This window comes from Haliotis asinina, chromosome 8 (genome assembly GCF_037392515.1).
Source record: "Haliotis asinina isolate JCU_RB_2024 chromosome 8, JCU_Hal_asi_v2, whole genome shotgun sequence".
Taxonomy (NCBI): Eukaryota; Metazoa; Mollusca; class Gastropoda; order Lepetellida; family Haliotidae; genus Haliotis; species Haliotis asinina.
The window spans coordinates 23630161-23651252 of record NC_090287.1 but is presented as its reverse complement, the minus strand read 5'-3'; the positions used below and the strand labels follow the sequence as shown (position 1 = coordinate 23651252).

At 38.1% G+C, this 21092-nt stretch overlaps 3 protein-coding genes across 7 annotated transcripts in view; 1 reads left to right on the top strand and 2 right to left on the bottom strand.

Annotated features, from left to right (window-relative positions):
* Nucleotides 1-292, bottom strand: part of LOC137295409 (vasodilator-stimulated phosphoprotein-like) — a 52704-nt gene extending 52412 nt beyond the window's left edge. For 2 of the 4 annotated variants that reach the window (XM_067826766.1, XM_067826768.1), the window contains exon 1: nt 40-292. In XM_067826766.1, the coding sequence (XP_067682867.1) occupies nt 40-44 (5 nt within the window). In that variant the 5' untranslated portion in view covers nt 45-292. The remainder of the gene's footprint in view (nt 1-39) is intronic. The other 2 variants (XM_067826769.1, XM_067826767.1) reach the window with 2 other exon arrangements.
* A 182-nt stretch (nt 293-474) lies between these two features.
* Nucleotides 475-5457, top strand: LOC137294490 (signal recognition particle 9 kDa protein-like). The gene is made up of 3 exons (XM_067825518.1): nt 475-625; nt 2655-2723; nt 4179-5457. Exons 1-3 carry the CDS (start codon nt 554-556, stop codon nt 4272-4274), a joined length of 237 nt encoding a protein of 78 aa, XP_067681619.1. The 5' UTR covers nt 475-553; the 3' UTR covers nt 4275-5457.
* A 1617-nt stretch (nt 5458-7074) lies between these two features.
* LOC137294104 (protein YIF1B-A-like) lies at nt 7075-20022 on the bottom strand. Of its 2 annotated transcripts, none has more exons than XM_067825057.1 (10): nt 19968-20022; nt 19841-19876; nt 15711-15830; nt 14403-14545; nt 13449-13553; nt 12860-12938; nt 11564-11621; nt 10397-10552; nt 9873-9966; nt 7075-9355 (listed from the first exon to the last, which is right to left on the bottom strand). In XM_067825057.1, exons 2-10 carry the CDS (start codon nt 19872-19874, stop codon nt 9197-9199), a joined length of 948 nt encoding a protein of 315 aa, XP_067681158.1. In that variant the 5' UTR covers nt 19875-19876; nt 19968-20022; the 3' UTR covers nt 7075-9196. The 2 variants fall into 2 exon arrangements, with proteins under 2 accessions (XP_067681158.1, XP_067681159.1); XM_067825058.1 differs by having other exon boundaries at nt 19847-19876; nt 19968-20019.
* Between the last annotated feature and the right edge of the window lie 1070 nt (nt 20023-21092).

The following is a 21092-nucleotide window of genomic DNA, read 5'->3' as shown; positions in this document are numbered from 1 at the left end:
ACATATCTGGGTGCGGTTTAAGCAATGCAGTCAACTTACCTCATGTTTTTTGTTGTTGTTTTGTTCTGCAGAGAATAATGTGGGATTAACTCGGCAGGTATTTTCTTCCTTTATGATAAGAATGTCTAAGAGGAACTAGTCAAGAATGTGTGTATATCAGCCCCTAACATATGACAACTAAATAAGGCGACCGAGATTTAAAACTAGTTCCAAATTTTGACGTTCTGTCCAACTGTCAATTGGTCACTGCGACAAATCCACTTCCTTCCCAGACGCCATGATATCTGAGTCCGTATCACTTCAATGATATGAATTATGCAATATATAACAATTGTTGTCTTGTAAATGACTAATATGTGTATAAATTGTATAATAAAAAATGAATTATCTCACAACACTACTGAAAATAATATTTGTATAGCTTATTAAATTCGGTCCTTGAGACCGGAAGTTACCGCGAGATTGCTGCGCGTGGAAGCTGAACTGAGTTGTCCATCTGCTTGAAACAGAAGTTAACATCATTTGGATCTCATCACCGACAGTTTGACTTAAAATGACCTATTTCAATACGTGGGAAGAGTTTGCCAAAGCAACAGAGAGGTTATATATCAACGATCCATCTAGGGTGAGATGCAGTTTGTGGGAATTATTTATAAGTTTAGAACATTGACTATAATTGAGTAGTTTGTTGTCAGAATCGTTCAGAAAAAATATCAGAGGGCGTGGAAATGAAGAATACACCAGGACCATCACCCTCACATCATCTCCTGTAATGGCACATTCTTGACTTCAACAGAAGTAAAGAAGGCCGAATTAGCATGGAATAATTCATGTTTATGCGAAAGTTTGTAGCGAATAAAGAAAAGTGTTAAAAGGTGCTAAAACATATGTTCTTGGAAATACACATGGCTTGTTAGTTATGTTAATTAAGTGTTTGCTCATTGTGTTGTCTGTCCAGCTCCCTAGATGATTACTATTCGAGAAGACTGTTCTCAGCGAGCAGCTGTGATAAAAGTGATGTGAAAACTACATGAATATACTGAGGCTTTGATGACTGAAAATGTTAGCTTTGTCAACAGGGAAGGTTACTTGACTGAGGCAAAGAGTGTTTCACTGTGTTACGTTCTGAAGTAAAGAATTTTGGATGTTGTTTTAGACAAACATGTTTTAAACATCCCATTGTCAATGATTATGCGACTCAAGATGAGACTCAATTATTAAGACTTTGACTTCATTCCCTACATTGGTACAATGTGTGAAGCCCAATGCTGCTGTTCCCCATCATGGTCCTGTAATCTTTTAAGTTATTTTCAGGAATCAAATTTAGATCAAACTTTAGATGCACATACATAGATAAAGAATGTCAAATGGGCATTGTTCATTTGCACGTACAAGATTATAAAGGTACACATTTGTAGGGATCCTTGCTCACATTCTCTCAAATGTAGCTGACCCATGAAGGTCCTGGGGTAGAATAGGCCTTCATCAACCCATGCTTGCCATAAAAGACGACTGTGCTTGTCGTAAGAGGTGACTAACAGGATCGGGTAGTCAGACTTGCTGACATGTCATCGGTTCCCAATTTTACACAGATCAATGCCCATGCTGTTGATCACTGGATTATCTGGTCCAGACTTGATTATTTACAGACCGCAGCCATATAGCTGGAATATTGCTGAGTGTGGCGTAAAACTAAACTCACTCATTCAGATGTAGCTATGTCTGTCCAGGTCTCAGATATTTACAGGTTTTAATACTAATAGACTGTCACAGCTGGAATGGTAATGCGCTGACAGGCACTAAACAACATAGACTGCTCTTCATGAAGCTCTGGATGAGAATATTGTCCGACCTACCTTTAGAATACAGCACAAGAAACTTTAGTAACACGTCATAATACTTTTTTATGTAATTGTTGTTGACTAGGGTTGGGGTTAGGTTAGGGTTACGTTTGGCTAGGTTAACGTAACCCTAACGTCCTCATGAGAAGTTGTTGTGTTGTATTCTAAAGGTGCTCTTATTGGCCTTCAGTAACCCATGCTAGTCGTAAGAGGCGACTAACGGAATCGCTGACTTGGTTGACAATAGTCATTGGCTCCCAATACTGCTCATCAGTGCTCATGCTGTTGATCACTGGATTGTCGTGTCCAGACTTCCTTATTTACAGACTGCCACCATATAGCTGAAATATTGCTGAGTGTGGCGGAAAACTAAACTCTCTCGCTCACTCAGTTTGGCTAAGCCAGTGTCAAGATATTTGATAGTAATCAAAAGCAATAGTCATGAGTCTTTGGAATTGAAACTAAAACGTCTGTGAATTTATGATTAATTATATGTTTCTTGATGGGATTGTCATACATTTAACACAAGTAGATGATAGGTAGTTGGGTAACTTAAACAGATGAAAATAGCTAGATCAACACTGACCACTTCTCATTGTAATAAGGGCACTTCGGTTGCTTGGTGATTAACTTGTCATGACAAAGGCCAGGATACAGTGTACAAGGACAATTTGTGGTTACCCCTGTCTTGAAGTTGATGGAATATTGCTAAAAGTGGCATAAAAAACAACCCACTCTCATTAGAATAAAACAATTTTGTTGATGGCTGACTATTGTCGCTTTTCCTGAAAATTCATGTATTTCCGATTTCAGTGTCGATTTGTTATAAAGTATCGTCACAGTGAAGGGAAATTGGTTTTGAAAATGACAGATGATAGAGTGGTAAGTATAAGTGCATGATAACCTTTATGTGTAAGTCTTTTTGAGTAGTCATTTGTTTTAGTTTTGGTTTATGGGTCCAATAACCATAAATATGAAAGAAGTAGAAAGATTTACTTTTCAACTTAGATTATTCTATTATTACTTCTGAATCTGAAAAACACATCTTAGTAATAACATTTACAATATTACTCCATGTCTTTCCCACCAAATACATGAAGTGTTACTAAATTTCTGTCATTGATATCTGAATTTTTGTTTTCGTATAGGACCCATGAAGGTCCCAGGGTAGAATAGGCCTTCAGCAACCCAAGCTTGCCATAAAAGGCGACTATGCTTATGCATTTTTCCCTACAGTTGCCCAAATCAGCAATTTCATCTTCAGCAAAGATAAAAAATCATTTTTTAACCTTTCAAAGCAATGACCAGATAATGAAAACATATAAACGTGAGTCAAGAAGTTAGAACTGTTATTTTTACAGGACTGTCAGTAATACAGGGCACATTGTTACATACCTGTGAAGGTCAGGGGGTAGAACAGGCAACCCTTGCCTAACAAAATGCGAATCTGCATGTCGTAAGAGGCGACTAACAGGATCGGGTGGTCAGACTCACTGACTTGGTTGGCACATGCCATCGGTCCCCATCGGTCCCAGATCAATGCTCATGTTGTTGGTCACTGGATTGTCTGGTCCAGACTTGATTATTTACAGATCGATGACATACAGCTGGAATATTGGTGAATGCGGCGTAAAACTAAACTCATTCACTCACTGTTTTCGGATAGCTCTGTTGTCTAAGGTGCTGCAATTCAAAGTGCTTTCCTGCATTCGATGGACACACCCAGTGCTGCAGCAGACTGCATAATTACGGCATTCAGGCTGATCGGGGTGCTTACCATGGTGCTTACTTTACGAATTTGTGTGCCAACAGTGATGCAGACATATAATTCATAACATCTTTTAATATATCAGGCCCATAATTAATTTCAAGACACAACTCTTTTCATTGAAAGCGATGACAAGCATTCTGAAATCAAAATATTGAAACATCTGGAATTCAAAACGAGGCTTCCTAAGCTATGGCACATTTCTAGTATGTCGAACATGAATTGCTGTAAGGAGCTTAATACTGCAGTACAAAGTTTGATGCACATAGTTTATCATCAAATTATTTTGGCTAATTGAATGACAATGAAAAGGAGTTTTTCATGTTTGGTTATTAGCCCTCATTTTCAAACTGGCCTCTACCAAGGAAATCCTGGTTACAGCACTGCACACCAGAATCTAATGTTTTGGGTATCAAATTTCGTGATTTGTTTAATGGTTTGTCACCTTAACACCCTTGCTGGCAAGCTTCACGGAACCCAGATCATGTAATTGGTAAAACTCTGTGATGTAACTCAAATACTGCATTATAACCCAACTCACTTGTTCATTCAGTCATATTTTCTTTCAGTGTTTGCAGTTCAAGACGGAGCAGGCACAGGATGTGAAGAAACTGGAGAAACTGACAAGCCAGTTAATGCGGCATATGGCATCCAAAGAAAAGTGAACTGTGTTGTAGTGTGTGGATGAATGATGGGTGAGTGAGTGATGGCATGCAGGCAGAACATGCCGTTGTTTTGTGAACAGTCATGATGGACATCAGCACAAAGCAGGACAAGATTGAAATTCTTTTGTTCAGATGAAGTATACATGTTTATTTTTACTATCATCTTCATTTCCTGTGAATGTACAAAGACAAAGTTTGCAAAGTAGCAAATCTGTTGTTTCCTGTAATTTTTAATAATCTTTGTCTATCCTGTCTGTATGTCACCATGTTAGTAGTGTGATAGTTTTCATTTTGACAATTATGTCACAGAAACTTGCTTATGTGGTTATTTTGAAAAGATACAAAGATTTCCATTGTCTTATTTCATTAATTTTGAAAACTATTGCTGTGAATACCTAATACCTCACATGTCTATGTATAACTCATAAAATGTTTCATAAATGTTCTTTCATGATTTTATTGCTATGTGTTACAGCAGGACCTATTATGTAGTAATATGAAAGTATTGGGTGGTCTTTAACTTTTATTGAGATGTATGTGTTAAGGAGTCATGATTATGAAGTTTGAGGTACAACTGATTGCAAGATATGAAAACAAGTGTTGTTTTTTTTCATATTTGAGGTAATGGGAAGTGTATGAATGGGATGTTGTTGATGAGAGTTAGTATGTTTTGTATATCAATCTGGCGGCATTTAGCAGAGTGATGTCAACTTGTGCATCCTTACATAAATCAGGGTTAGTCACCAGCCCATTTGTCCCATGCGAGTGAAAATCCTTCTCTACCAACATATAGCTATTTGCAATAACCCACTAGTTTAAGATGACCTGAAGACTGAGTTAGAAGTGGCTATTCATCAGTGCCTAATCATGCTAGTGTGTGAAATAGTAGCATTTGTTTCTAAGAAATTGTAAGGGACATAATGTAACAGAAAACAGCACTAAAAATGTTGAGTCAGTGCATATCTTTACACAAAAAGATGTATATAAGTATATTTAGTAATTTACTTACGTATCTTCTCTGATTTTCTCAAGCTTGTATGAGACAATTACAACTGGTGAAAGTACATGGATGAACAACCATTCAGCCCTCAGTGTTGGTAATGGAATGAATTGTTTGTACATCGTTTGACCACAATTGTCTGTCATTGATTTATCATGTAAATATTAAATCTGTCATTGTTTCCATGTGGTGTTGTTGATTTTAAGAGCATGAGCCTTGACTAATTGCCTGCAACATTTTGAAGCTTGCATTTGAGCAAGCTTGTAGAGACAACTGACATGAAAAGTTAGTCATGAAGTAAGTCTTGCTAAGATTTTCATCTTGATTTTCAGTCCATGACTGGCATCCACAGTTGTAGATTAGCTGATTTGTTGTTTAACATTACACTCAGCAGTATTCCAGCTTTATGGCAGCTATCTGTAAATAATTGAGTCTGGACCTAACAGTCCAGTGTTTAACTTCACAAGCATTTATCTACGCTATTGGGCTATGATGAGATGTGTCAACCAAGTCAGCGAGTCTTACCACCCACCTTCAGCAGCTTTTGCAGTAGTTATGCCAAAGTGCTGAAATACCAGGAAATGAAACTGTAAGAACTTAATCGTAACATGATGGATCATGGATGATTCCCAAACCTTAACATAGAAGAAAGGGGAAACATTCCAGTTGAAACAAAATTGACAGATACTAGTAATTTACTGGAGTCCATAAGGGCCTGCACATGTTTGAAACTGCCAGCCCAATACAGTAACAACTGGGGCTGGGCCTCCAGCACTTTGAACACTGCCTGTCTGTCGCTTCTTACAAGTCAGTAAAGACGAATTTCAACCAGGTTCCAGTTGTAGAAAATTTGAAATGTACATAATGTTACAGTACATATGGTTTCTGACAGGGTCTTAACAGATAAAATGAATTTTAAATCACTTGAACACATTTTTTATATTAAATAGCCAGAGATCACCCAGGAAGGCTCAGCATCAGAGCCAGTGAAGTCTCCAATAACTCATGGAAACTGCGTAACTGGTGAAAAGTGACAGGATTGAACTCATGAAAGTTGGGCTGAAGATAAAATACTTTAAGTCTAAGCCTGTGAAAACATGAGATGAAATCTAAAACTTAAGGCTTTCAGGTGACAAACATGTACCAATCTGCTGTCAAAATATAGGTGTATGTTATGAAGTGTTCCAACAGTTAGAAAGGTGTACTAATATGCTAAAGAGGAGGCAGCTCCCTGAAAGTGGGGGGAGCAAGAGTCCACACACAGGGCAGGATGACAATCAGATCCTCAGAAACAAATGATTCTGTCTTTTTGTTAACTTTCCCATTTTGTTTATGTTTAACACAGATATTTTCAAGCTATATCACTACAGTCTGTAAATAATCAAGTCTGGACCAGACATCCAGATTGATATGATCAGCGATAGCGACCACCATCTTCATGGGTGTGACGCAGTTGTGATGTTGAAGGACAAAGTATTAAAGCTTTATAATCAGAAATTTCCAGAAAAGCTACATGTTTTGAGAGAGAGAAAATGAGAACCTTCAATTATTTGATCACAAATTGAATTCATATTCAAGTCACATTTGGATGAAACAAGTTGGATTTAATATATTCTCTGGTTGTGAACCCTGACAGTGATGAAACTTTTGAAACCCCAGTTTACCCAAACCTCCATGTCTACATATTTTCAGTATAACATAGTATAGTTCCACATAGATGTACTGCTGATTCACTACCCAAACTCATGGAAATGAGGTGTTTCTTAACCCGGGCGAAAACAAGACAATATGAACATCTTGTGAACAATATAACTTTTTTTATTTACAAGCTTTGTAGCAACCGTGTATTACAAAGTCACGAAAATGTTTCCCATAAAGTATACCAACCACGCAGTAATGTACACATTTACAGACTTGTATGTACAGAGGTTGAATGTCATGTGTTGTTTTTGACAAGTGATATTCAACTTCGACTGATTTTGGTTGAGCACAATAAATAAAATATGGCAAGTCTTCACAACTGAACAGAAACAACATATTATAAATGATTAATTGACTGAACATAATCACTTGAAAATTGTGTGATGAACATGTCACTTAAATGAATCTGCACTGGATGACAAAATGATCAATTAAGTAAACATACAGCAGAGACAAAATTAGTAAATCCATAAATCAAATTTAAAAAGTGAAGTTTAATATTTTTGTTAATTCCAGTTGCTTCAGATCTGGATGAACATATTTCGAAAGATTATAACTTAAATCAAACCTGTTCTATGTATGCTATAGTGGTGGAATCTACTTAAAACATTGCACGAAGGAAGGGAGACAACTCTAAATCTTGACAAGCATAGCTAATGTCTAGTCATACACCAGTTTGTGGAATATATTTGGCAGGGCATTCTTTAGTAGAAATATCATTCACTACATTCAACTTGATATTTGTAACATCAATAGTCTACAAGTTCACATGCATAAGAACTAATATTTTAAATAATATTGACAATTTAATATCAGCTGAAATATGAACATGCATTTTGTGCAATGGAAGTCACAACTTACGAAGCACAGAAATAAGACTCCATCTTGTTATGATACAGCTGAGGATGGTATAGTAAGTATCAATGTTTATAAAAACAGCTTATAAAACAAATGAGTTGGAGTTTGCATACTTTACATGATTAACAGCTATAAAAAGGTTTTGAGGGAATAGCACAGTTCACAGATGTGACAAATAGATTCTGATGATCTTGAACAAGCTGTAAAACTCAAACCACAGGGTTATCCAACTGCTCTCGATATACAGAGAAAGTATCAGTATCAAAACACAAACTAAAATTGATCTGACATTTTCAACTATTTGATGTTAATTATGACTATCCCTTGCCTTTTACGCATCAAAATTAAACATGAACAGTATATTTCGCATACCAGTTGGCTTGATCATCTGGTTTCAGATGCATCTTGAATTCTTATTAAATTAAGTGCAGAGAGAAATACTCAACGTTACCCTGAAGTTCATCTTATGATAAAGCAAGAGCAATTATGTATGTTTGAAAGAGAAACCATTGGTAAGGTGGGTACTCAGGCCTGACAGCATACTGTACATTCAAAGATCCAGTCATGCACAACATAATACTGTATCAAACAGTTCCCAAGTATCTGTACATAAACTTTTACTGAAATATTTGTTTTTTACATCTGATAGTCCTCACAAGTATTTTTCTGTCACTTCTTAGAATGGAACTTATTCTCAGTGAGAGTGTTAGGGCTTAACACATTGTGCCCAAGTGGGAAATCAGACCCCGGCCTTCTGTATGATGAGCAAATGCTTTAATCACTAGACAACCCCACCCCTTATCTCCTACTCAAGAATAGTTAAGATAGTGGATTTCTTAGTTCTGTATTTTTACAAAAGGAAATGGGAAAAACACCTAAAATCCCCCCATGAAACCAGGAAGACAAAAGTATATTCTTATCTTGAGGACGAATATATTCTTCTAATCATGATAATACATTACATTATGCAATACATTGATTGGATTCAACAGAAAAATTCACAATTCCTCCACTGATCTTTGCACATTCTCATAACACCTGGTCCAACATGACTTAATTACTTTATTTTAGTTTAGTAAATAAAAATCTGGTTCATCACTGCTCTGAACAGCATTCCAGTTGTATCACTGCATGTCCGCTTCATGTGGGAGAAATAATCCCATTCTGACATATGCCTGGAAGTTTACCACAAAGGGTGAAATCCATCTGCACTGTTACAAAGCTGACAGACCAAGGGTCGCACCAGTATGAATCTGTGATTGAACCCAGACCAACTGATACTGATTGTGTTAAGACACTGGACCAGCCCTGTCGTGCATCAGAGAGAGACAAGTATGGTCCAGCCACTACACCTGGTATACATCTACAGTTTCCTTCCAAACATGATATGATTTGTGAGCCACCACATGAGTAAAGGCTGGCATATTGCTATAGTTAGTATAAGATATAAGCTGCGTTTGTTTCCACGCGAGAAATCATCCCCAGTGCTGTGGGGCTGTATCTGCACCCTCAGTGTTCGAACCTGCAACACAGGAGAGGTGGCTGTGAAACATCTGTTAATGGAGAGTCGACACAACACAAACATGACTTGGGCCATGGATCTGAGTCGCAAACATCACCGAACATTTTGTCAAATTGTAGTTTACAACATATGACAAGATTTTTAAAGCTTGAGGTGAGCTCTTATTGAGACCTTTCATTCTCAAAGGAAAGTGTGTCGCTACTGGAACCCTTAAAAAGTGATTTATTATTACTCGCTACTTGGAGTGAACTTAGAGTAACAGAAAGCATAAACAGAATGAATGAATGAATGAATGAATGAATGAATGAATGAATGGATGAATGAATGAATGAATGAATGAATGAATGAATGAATGGGGATCCAAACTTGATAGGTTTCAAGAATATGAAAGGAGTGTGTTGAATAGTATTCGAAAATACATGAATATTCAATGCATATGAAATATGTCAGGACTCCAGAGCCTGTGGGAGGAAATGCTGCAACAGCACAGTGCCGACAGATCCAGGACTAGACTTACCAGGAAGAAGACGAGTGAGATGCTGAACCAGAGCAGCACTCCATAGTAGCCCATACGTTGTAACACTAGGCCTGCCAGCATACACACGATCATTCTGCAAGAATACAAAATGCTGAAGGACAGGACAATGCTCAACAAAATATTGATATATTGATTAATATTGGTCATGTTCAGTTGGTGCTGTGACACTGACATGAGAACGTGGTGGTAACTGCTGGGTTACCTGAAACATTCTGAGGGTTCCAAACACATTTCCACTCCGTAATGCTGCAATTGTATTGAAAAGAAGCCTGTACTTAAATAACTCAAAGCTAAATATATGCCAGGCTGATTCAATAAGCAAACATATGATGTATCAAACTTCCAGCAATATCCCTAGAATATCACGATGAAGACTAACAGAATGGGCGCCAAATATTATCTGGAAGAAAGGAACTGAATGTCTTACAACTGAGTGGCCCATATACATTTTTGTACACAAGGCTAGGTGAGAATCCCAAGTAACACATTATAACACAGCTTACCCTACAAACTTGTAGCCCAGGTAGCACATGATGTCGAGGTACTTGAGGTCAGTCCTCAGGTTCATCACATACAGCGTGAACATGACAACCAGCAACTCAATGATAAACCAAACAAGGGCAGAGCTTGCTTGGATACCAAGTTGCTCGGGAGTAAATCTGGAAAACATAAATTGGTCAAAATAAACCATGTTTTTAACAAACCATATAACCATATAACATATGGTGTTAACAAACCATATAACCATATAACATATGGTGATAACAAACTCAATCAAGACATCCTTCCACAAAGCACTGAGGTGATCGTAAGTCACTAAGTTAACCCTAGTGCAGTGTTAAAGAATGGAAGTTAAGGTTAACCTTAGTAAAGGTTGCTTTGTGAAGGGAGCCCCAGACCACTCAGATAGTGTTACTTCCACCAGTTCATCATAGCCCTGTTTCTTATAAAGAGTTTACTGTTCATGTAGAGAGACGGTGTACAGTAGCACACAGAGGCAAGAATCAGGGTCATATTACAGCATGTCACAAGTAAAGCTTGTTCAGCTTGACTGCTAATGCATTGCGTGATCATGTCACAACTGATTTGGTCTGTTATTGTGAAGTGGCACACCTTTGTCAGTTGATTGTCAACATGTGAGACAAGGTTGCTGTTTGACATCTAGGTGTTGAGAAATCGTCATCAATGTCCTAACTTTCTCTTAAAACGAAGCCATAAGTTGTTTAATGTTTCCCATTCTGGCTTTTAGGGAGAGAGCACCTGCAACAACTGGGTGTGGACAGTAATAGCGAGAGCGAATCGGATTGTGACTGTAACTCTGCATGTTGTAAAGTCAGTAACCCAAAGCAGAGAGCATATGACTGTATAAACATTTAAACATGAAATGATTGTTTTTTTACAAGTGTTGTTTTCCAGGACAGGTTCAGTAACAAAGTCATGTGTGCATGTTTCGCACTCTACACTACTATTTAATGAATCATGCATATCTACAGTAGCTCAGGTCAAGCAGAACTAGCTGTAGAACCACGATTGTGCTGTGCCCCAAACATTCCACATTCATACATTAATGGGTGATATGGTGAGTTTAAGATTCAATTGTTTCTAATATTCATCTGGATTCTTGATGACTGGCATAAAACAACATGCACTCACTCATTCCCTGGACGTACCTGTCTTGAGTTCCTAGTACTAGGCCGGCTACCAAGATATAGGTGACAAAAGCCATAACTGAAACAGAAACAGCATCGACATCTCATCACATACATGCACCCTTACTTGACAACACATCAGCCTTAAAAATAGAAGGGGAAGCTGTAAGGCTAAACATATAGGGATGATGCCAAAAGTTAGCGGACCAGACTTGCAAAACAATCCATTCATTAACCAATATTTTACGACATCTACTAGAAAACTAATTCAATGCTGTCTTGAACAGTACCCTAGTTAATTACTGTTATTGTTGGAGAAATAGCTGTCAATGATAATCAACACTTGATTCAAAAACTTCAGTTTCCAGCTGGGCCAAGATGCATTCTGCCCTTCCTCTTTAATGAATTAGTTTCAGCATAACATCTGTTATCTACAGAAATCCCATTAGATTACAATTTATATCTCACAGATCTGGATAAAGCGTAGAACGCATGCCTTTGCCTGAATGACTTGAGAGTGAAGTACTGGCAACATGAGGAATAAGTTAGTAGAGCACGGAGTGAGTGAGTGAGTGAGTTTAGGTTTACGCCACACTCAGTAATTTTCCAGCTATATGGCGGCAGTCTGTAAATAATCGAGGACAGTCCGGTGATCAACAGCATGTACATCGATCTATGCAACTGAGATACGATGACATGTCAACCACGCCATCGAGCCTTACCACCTGATTCCGTTCATCGTATCTCAGTCAATCCCACCAGTCGCTGCATGAGCTCCTGAAGTCAGTTCTAACCCTGATCCTCACGGATCTGAGCGCAATATATGCAGTATGCTAGCCCACCACTCTGGACCAGACAATCCAGTGATCAACAACATGAGCATTGATCTGCGCATTTGGGAACCGATGACATTAGTCAACCAAGTCAGCGAGTCTAACCACTCAATCCTGTTTGTCGCCCCTTATGACAAGCACAGACGCCTTTTATGGCAAGCATGGGTGTAAAGCACGGAACCAAGAGGACTACTCTGGAGTATAACGTAACTAACAGTGAGTGAGTGAGTGAGTGAGTGAGTGAGTGAGTGAGTGAGTGAGTGAGTGAGTGAGTGAGTGAGTGAGTTTAGTTTTACATCGCACTCAGCAACATTCCAGCTATATGGTGGCGGTCTGTAAATAATCGAGTCTGCACCAGACAATCCAGTGACCAACAACATGAGCATCAATACGTGCAATTGGGAACCCATGACATCTGCCAACCAAGTTAGCGAACATGACCACCCAATCCCGTTAGTCGATCGTAACTAACAGAGAAACTTACCTGGAATATATAAATCAGGAGCATTGACTTCATATCTTGGTGCTACAGGCTCATCCTGGTTGTATTTAATGGACCAGTCCTGTGAATTACATGACATGATACAATGCATCACCTTTAGCACATATACCACTAACAAGCAGGGGATATTCCATTTTGCAAGAATACTACTACCCAATGCAAATGCAAATAAGAAACAATAATATGTATCCATACAGATGAAACATTTCCAAAGGAATGGAATCAGTTGTCACATTTTCACTTAATTTCTCCTCATCGTCTGTTTCCTCCTTGGCTTTATCATTAGAAACATACAAAACAATGTCGTGTTGTTTTGTTGTTTAAACCTGTATGCAGCAATATGGCAGCTGTCTGTAAATAATAAAGCCTGGGCCACACAATCCAGGGATAAACAGCATGAGGATCGATCTATCCAAATAGGATACAATGAGATCTGTCAACCACTGACCACTGGATCATATCAGTCGCCTCTAACAACAAGCATGGGCTACTGAAGATTAGTTCTAATTCATCTTCACAAGCCAGTATTTAGGAAAACATGAAATGTCGACTTCTGAAAAACCAAACTTACTGCATGTGTGAAAGGGAAAGCCAGAAGCCCCAGCTTCTTGCCAACGTAAGCTGTGTCTACAGCAAAATAATATTTGATTTTGGAGGTCGCTACATACTGTTCTATCTGTAATAAACAACATGTACAAATCATACATATAAGAATTCACAACAATATTATGTTAAAAACTGAGATTGGATTAACAATGAAAGAATCTTTTATTTTACTAATTTACAATAATGATTATTCATAGAATGGGTTGCTGAGAAGTTTCATTACAGATTCTCAACAAAATGTTCAAGTCAGTTGATAAGGTTCAAATTGTTCAGTTTAATTACAACATGTCAGCCAAATGTGAGAGAAAAATACAAAGTGATCAGATCCATAACACAACCCACAAGAGAACTGGAATTATTATGACATTACCACCAAAAAGCGAACACAAAAAGTTACACAACACAGTGGCATTCCAGCAATATCATGGTGGGGCACATTAGAAATGGGTTTCTTGTGTCGGGAATTGAACCCAGGTCTTTGGCATGATGAGCACACACTAAAGCCACAAAGCCATCCCACCATCTCAGCTGAATGAGGAAAGAAAACCCAATGTGACGTGCATCTCAGATGTTCACCTCTCTGGTGAAACCCACGACCACTGGTGTAATGCTGACAAACCTAAATAATGTCTCAAGACATTCTCTTCTCCCAGTTGCAATCTCTTAACCTGGTGATGTCCGTATCTCTCATGTAGCGCTATAAGCATACACTTTTTGTGTCTGGATTTGGCGCATTATAAATGTACTTATTATTATTAATTATCATTACAGACTCAGCCTTGTCTTCTGGCATATCTAAGAGACACACCTCTTCAAAGTGAAAAATTTGGCCATGCATGCTCCCATATGCACCTATCACTCATTTCAGCTTTGGTCACATCGCAAGGAAGTATGTTCCACTGAGTAGCACTTGACTTACATTCTTGTTGAGCATGTCTTTACTCTGCCCTGCCCATGAGGTGCCATACTGCATTGCCAAGTTAGCCATGGGGTCCTGAATATACTGCTGTCCTGGAAACTGATTGACACCACCACCGGATGGCATTCCACTTGGGTCATAACCTGCAAACAGACAGTTATGCTAAGGACAAGATGTATTTAACAGTCTGGCAAATGCTGTATGCTAGGGACAGGATTCATTGAACAGTTTGACAAGTGCTGTATTCCCTTAATATCTAACATGAAATGGGCTACAGAAGGTGCTGTGAATGAGTTGGAATTGACGTCGCTGAGAATAATTCCAGTTATATCATGGCATGGAAGGTGTTGGGAGGAACCAATGACAGAGGCTGTGGAATGTTGAACACACTGGGACAATAACATATTTGTCCACAATCTGCAATCATTTATGTCATATATATACTCCAAAATGTTTTGCATAAGTATTCACTTTTACATCTATCAATATTTGCTAAATGTGTCCAGTGCTGCAATGGTATACCGCGATTCTCAATATACCACGGTATTTACTCTTGGTTAGATTTACGTGTCTGATCATTCACTATTCAGATTTCAGTTCGGTTTGTAAACAGCATGACATATAGCTAAATACATCAATACGGCCAATCACTTTTCCTGTCACTAAAAGCATGAGATTTGAATCCATGGATAAGTTCAAGATAGATATGATTAATGATGTTCTCAAACTAGTGGAAAAGGTTAAAATTAAAAGTCACATTGGCAATATTTCACCCATATCACAACTAAAATTGGTTGTAAATTCACCATAAATACATGTAAATTGACAACGAAGGACAATACAATCAATTAAAATATCACAGTACCAAGAAATATAAATTTCTCTAAAACTGGATTTCAAATTTTTTCCCAAACTTGCCAAGACACTGAAATGTACTTGATGACTTATTCTATTTTATTTGAAGTCAGTGAAAGACAAAAATATCTTATTTACCTCTGTTTCAAGGAAAAAACCCTGTTTTCCTAAAAATTGTGTTTTTCCAATCTCTTTGCGCATTGAATCGAAATATACAGAGCCTAGGGATCAATGCTGTGATGTGCATCAAATCCAACCAGGCAATAGATTTTTGAAGCTCTCTTAGTGCTAAGATAGACCTAAATGCCACACAACACCATTAACATAACTTACGACTATCTTAGTGCTAAAAAAGAAAATCTGGACCCAGGAGTATTTTGTTACAGCCGTAGTTGTGCCTTGCATTTACCCTTTCTCCTATATAAGGTAACCAAGTCCCCATGGTTGACCCACCTTGTGGTTGTCCATAGCTGCCAGGGGGAGGAAATTGTCCAGGCTGTGGTGGAGAGCTCGTGTCTTGAAACAACTGGGGCTTCTGTGACTTGGTGCCCTTGGCTTTCCGTTTCTGCCCAGCTGTAGACAACATTCACACATGCAGCTACCATTTATATATCTTTTATTGATTCATAATCTTCACAGAACTTGTTTTATGAGACGTTTTATAAAATTATTTAAGAGTAGTAAGAAACACATTTTCCAGATGAATGAATATAAATGGGCTAGTGTTTTACTGCATGTGAGTATGGTTACCAGAAGCTTCAGGATAAGTAAACACTTACCAATGTTTAGGTACACAAAGGTCAATGACAGCGTATACAACATTGACATCAAGACAACAATTGCAGGAGTAAAATGCTTAGTAAGCAAAACAGTCTACAGTGTCTACTATGCCACTTGTACAATCAGATTTATGAGTGAGTGAGTTTAGTTTCACGCCGCACTCAGCAATATTCCAGTTATATGGCAGCAGTCTGTAGATAATCAAGTCTGGACCAGACAATCCAGTGAACAACAACATGAGCATCGATCTGTGCAATTGGGAACCGATGACATGAGTCACCCAAGTCAGCGAGGCTGACCACCCGATCCCGTCAGTTGCCTCTTACGACAAGCACAGTTGCCTTTTATGGCAAGCATGGGTTGCTGAAGGCCTATTCTACCCCTTCACGGGTCCAATCAGATTTGTGAATACATTTGAGTTACAAAAGTAAAATACAGTAAAACAAACATTTGCAGAGAATATTAACTAGTGGTTGAGGGAGAGCACATTATGACCAAAGTCTTGTTGCAACACTTGGGCACTCACTGCTGAAAAAATTCATTTCACTTCAATCATGCAAGTACCAAGGATACAGCACTGAGAAGTGATTGTGACCACCAGATCAACATTTAGTTGTCTCAGCCACTGAATAGCAAGGAATTGTGTAACATCCAAGCTTGGTAAACAAGAATTAATGTATTTAAGTTGACGTATCACCAAGAATATCAACAAAAAAACAGCTTATCCTTGGTCTGGATGCCTGTGTGTGATGACTAGTGCCAGCTGTTGTTAGTGAATCTGCCTGTTAAGGGATCTACATGTTCTGTTTTGTATGTATGATGCTGTTACCTCATAAACCCATGCACATGACCAACACACAACAATATCAAGCACAGTCCTTCAGTCAATAACAAAGGGAACTTTGATGAAAATAATACGATCAACGAATCTGGGAAAATTTTATCAAAATAATATGATCATATACAAAAATAAAAGTGATTTACTGACATATCATGAAACATCAAGTTTCATATAACTATTGCACAGTAGGATGACATATATTTGAAATGGTAAGTTTCAAAGTTATTACAGTGTCGCCTTAACAGTGATTGTTTCAGGCCATTTAGTTCAGTGCACAGCAATAGGTTCATTTTCTACTCATAAATCTGAAAGTCCATTTGCATGGCTGGAAAAAAGTAGCTGTCTCCAGCACTATAACTGTTTTTATAAAAAATCATAGAGGTTTGATAAAAGTGACATGTAACTTGTCAAGCCTGAAAGGCCTTAAACATCTTTCCTCACTTACACAAACTGTACTTTGTGTGACTTATCAGTTGATGTGTTTGTTCAGGGGAGAGCAGGTTAGAGTTACCTGCCCTTTGTAAAAATATGAAACAGAGCAGCCAGCTTTGGAAATTTGAAGATGTGAGAGGGTCTGTTTGTCCAGTTCAAATGACAAACCATTATTAAGCACTCACACTAATCAATGCTACATTTTCCCCTTGTGGCACTGACCACCCAATGTTTCAGGCAATAGAGATTGTCTAGATGTTCAAGAGTGTGTTCACCACCAGTTAACTCCCTAATCTAAGGATTCCCTATCATCTGAAGCTTATTCTGTTGATTCTTGGCTCCACTGTACTGAGACGATACTGATACAAGGATGGGATATTGGGCTACTATGATACAGGCAGGGATACATCAACTGGTCACATACAGTTAGTCTTCTACTGGACTAGTAGTTTTGTTAAGTAATCAAAGATGGGAGGAGAAACTACTTTCCCTACATTTTCACCTCAGGTGAGAAATCCAGTGGCTGTGTCCATCAATGCCCAGGGCCCTGTTCCACATCATGATCGAAGTGCTATGACAGTCGTAAGTCTATGTTAAAGTATGGAAGTTACAATCACCCTAGTGCTAAGATCACTCTGTGGAACAGAGCCCTTATCTGAACTCAGCCTTTCCAGAAGGAAAACACTGGGTATCAACTAGATTGACTGGTTTGAGCATCAGTCAACTCTTTTGGGTCTGCATCATAACTTCTTATGTCATATACAATCACACTAGAAGTATGTACACGATGATCTGGAACCTACAAAGGTTAGAAAACATCACTCACGCTGATATCTACCTGTCAAACACATTGAAAAGTTGAAATCTACATGTTGCACAAAGGGTACATATTCATGCAGGTTGCATGTAACTAATGAAACTCGCACGCTTCCACCAAAACCAAATAAAAATCCTTGTAAACACTAGTCCTCCACAAAACAACAGTACTGGAATCACTTTAACTATATTGTATGTGCATTTATTTTTGCTTATAATTGTTTCTTCTTTTCACTGTTGTATGTGTTAGATGTAAGTCTACATGCCAACTAGTCAACAATAGCTTATGGTTAGTGACTATAATGATTCAAGGACATTCTGCATGTTTATTGTTCCAACCTGTATAACAGTATCAACAAGCATGTTATTGACCACCCTATAACATGATAAAAAAAATACTAACTACTATCCCATGTACAATGAATAAGTGTGTTGCTGTATCTGATTCAATATGGTATAAAATATTGAAGAGATGCTATGCATTAAAAACTTTAACATGTTAAAAATAAAAGATCATTTACATTTGTCAAAAACATGATCATTCGACTTTACATACTGAAAAGAAGTTGCCTTAATACACTGAATACTGAACATACTTAGGAACAAGAACAAAACACAAAAGAAAAAATATACATGTATCTGAACATATAAAAAATGTTATGCCATGCTATCATGCTGAAATTCTAGAATTGTTTTAAGATTTTCCACCTAGAGTTCATGGATATTTAGTACATACTGCAGCTAGAAAGCATAGCGTTATGCATTAGGTCCAGGTGTATTTATGTGGACAGGGAGTGCACTGGGACTTGGAGATTGAGCAATCTTGTACATTTGGAAACATTTATTACTACTACTCTCAAACATGCAAATAGGGTGTCAGGAAGTCTGGAGGCATACAAAGGCTTAGTTGTTAGTGGTGTTCATAACATCCTTTATATAATGCATCAACAGCTACAAAATATTGTGATCCTCTAGTCATGCTGAATTGCCAATTTGGATGTAATGTAAACCCACAATGCAGTATACACAACTTGGAAATATGTCTATTCAGAATTTTTAGTTTCATGCTGCTCCTAGCAGTATTCCAGCCATATCAGAGCAGAAGCCACTTGACATGGGCTTCACACATTGTAGCTATTTGGAGAAAAGAACTTGGGTTGTCTGCATGGCGAGCAAATGGTTTGAACGATTTTACAAGTAGGCTACCCCACCTCTCCCTTCAGGTCAGAGTGCAAAATAGCACCCTAAGAACACACCAGCACAACAAGTTAACAGGCTTCAGATATGTCAAGTTTTGGGATGTATTTCATTTAAAAATTATATTTTTCTCCTTTTGTACAAAGACACTACTACCTTGACTTCATGAGGGCTATCAATTCCACTACCCCAGTGGTCCTGTTCACACACTTCCCTCTCTCTCTCACACACACTGGACAGTTTTCAGTGTCACTATATTTTTGATGACACTGTGATTAATTTCAAATTCAAAAGGCCCTGTAAATATTTCTTATCTTGACTTAATCTAATCATAACAGTGAATATACTTCATATACTCACGGAACGCCGTGCAGTACATACTACATGCAAAATCTTAACTAACAATGCAGTGCTGTTCGTGCAAGGGACAAAGCTCAGGCTTTCGAGGAATATTTGTGTTCAGCTGGCACGCCACTCGATAGACACAACATCCAGACGTCAAATAAACTGGACGTACACTTACGCTGTCTGAAGCCAGATGGGACGTCCATTTCTGAAAATAAACAATACTTTCAAAAAAAAGTTATCAACGGTATAAACGGGTCGAAGTTGCCTGTACGATTAACTGAGCAAGAACATTTTACCACGTTGCACTGTCAAATACCGAGTCTGAGTTGGCAAGACACACAGACAGACAAGGGCATTAACTCAAGCCTTCAGTTACCCCCCTTATGCTAAAGGTGACAGGGATGATCCGTAAATATACAGTCAACAAAGCAACTAGACCAAACCTTTTTCACAAATGTCATCTTCTCCATAGTATCACATGGCAAAGCGGTTTTTTACATTTTTAATCTGACAACATCACACAACGGTCATCGACTGGTCATCATTTATTAAGATTGCTACGTTTCCCAGGTTCTCAATCAATCGGGTCCTTTGCGATTTTCAGAAATGAATGAAAACAATCGGTTCAGTCATCATATGCACACAAACTGTTAGTTACGGAGATGGTTCTTCATTGTTCACAGTTTTGTTTTAGCTGTGCGTGTATTACCCATCTAAAACCAGCGAGTTTTTGAAAAGTTTGAGTTCGCGTGATATTAAACTCACACTATGAAATTATGTCTTAATATGTGAAAACATAATGTGGAAGTATTATGTTGAAATCACTTCTACCATGGAGACTCTAACACTGGGAGCAGTCACTCCTCGAGAAGCTCGTTAGCATATGCCTTGAGCCCTTACGTGACCAGCGTAGCCAATATGGCGGCAGCTTAGTTTCTGAAATTGAGCCCGGTTTATTTTCGACAGTTGATTACATTTGCTGAGTGTTGCGGTAACTACAAACCTACACGGAGAAGATAAATTACATATTCTGTCACTTCATTTTAAGTCAAATAATTCTTATTAGTGTCAGAATTTTTATCGGTGCACAGCCAAGAAAGAGTAAATCCTGTTACTAAAAAACATCTTTCACACATTCGTTTAATTTTCAGAAGGGAAATATTCCTTTAGTTGAAACGTGTTTGCAAGTAACAGTGATAGTTTTATAACTTTGAAAACATTGCTAGCGTGTTTTTGAGGTGTGTTAAACGTATGACATATCGCCGATCTGATCTGACCCACCATTGAAATAATACAGTGCGTTGTTTGAGTGTTTCTGCTTATTGATCTAAAACCTCTTTCACATACACCTTTGATTTTATGAGGAAAATATACCATCAGGGGAGAGGTGTTTGCAAGTAATAGTGATAGTTTCACAACTG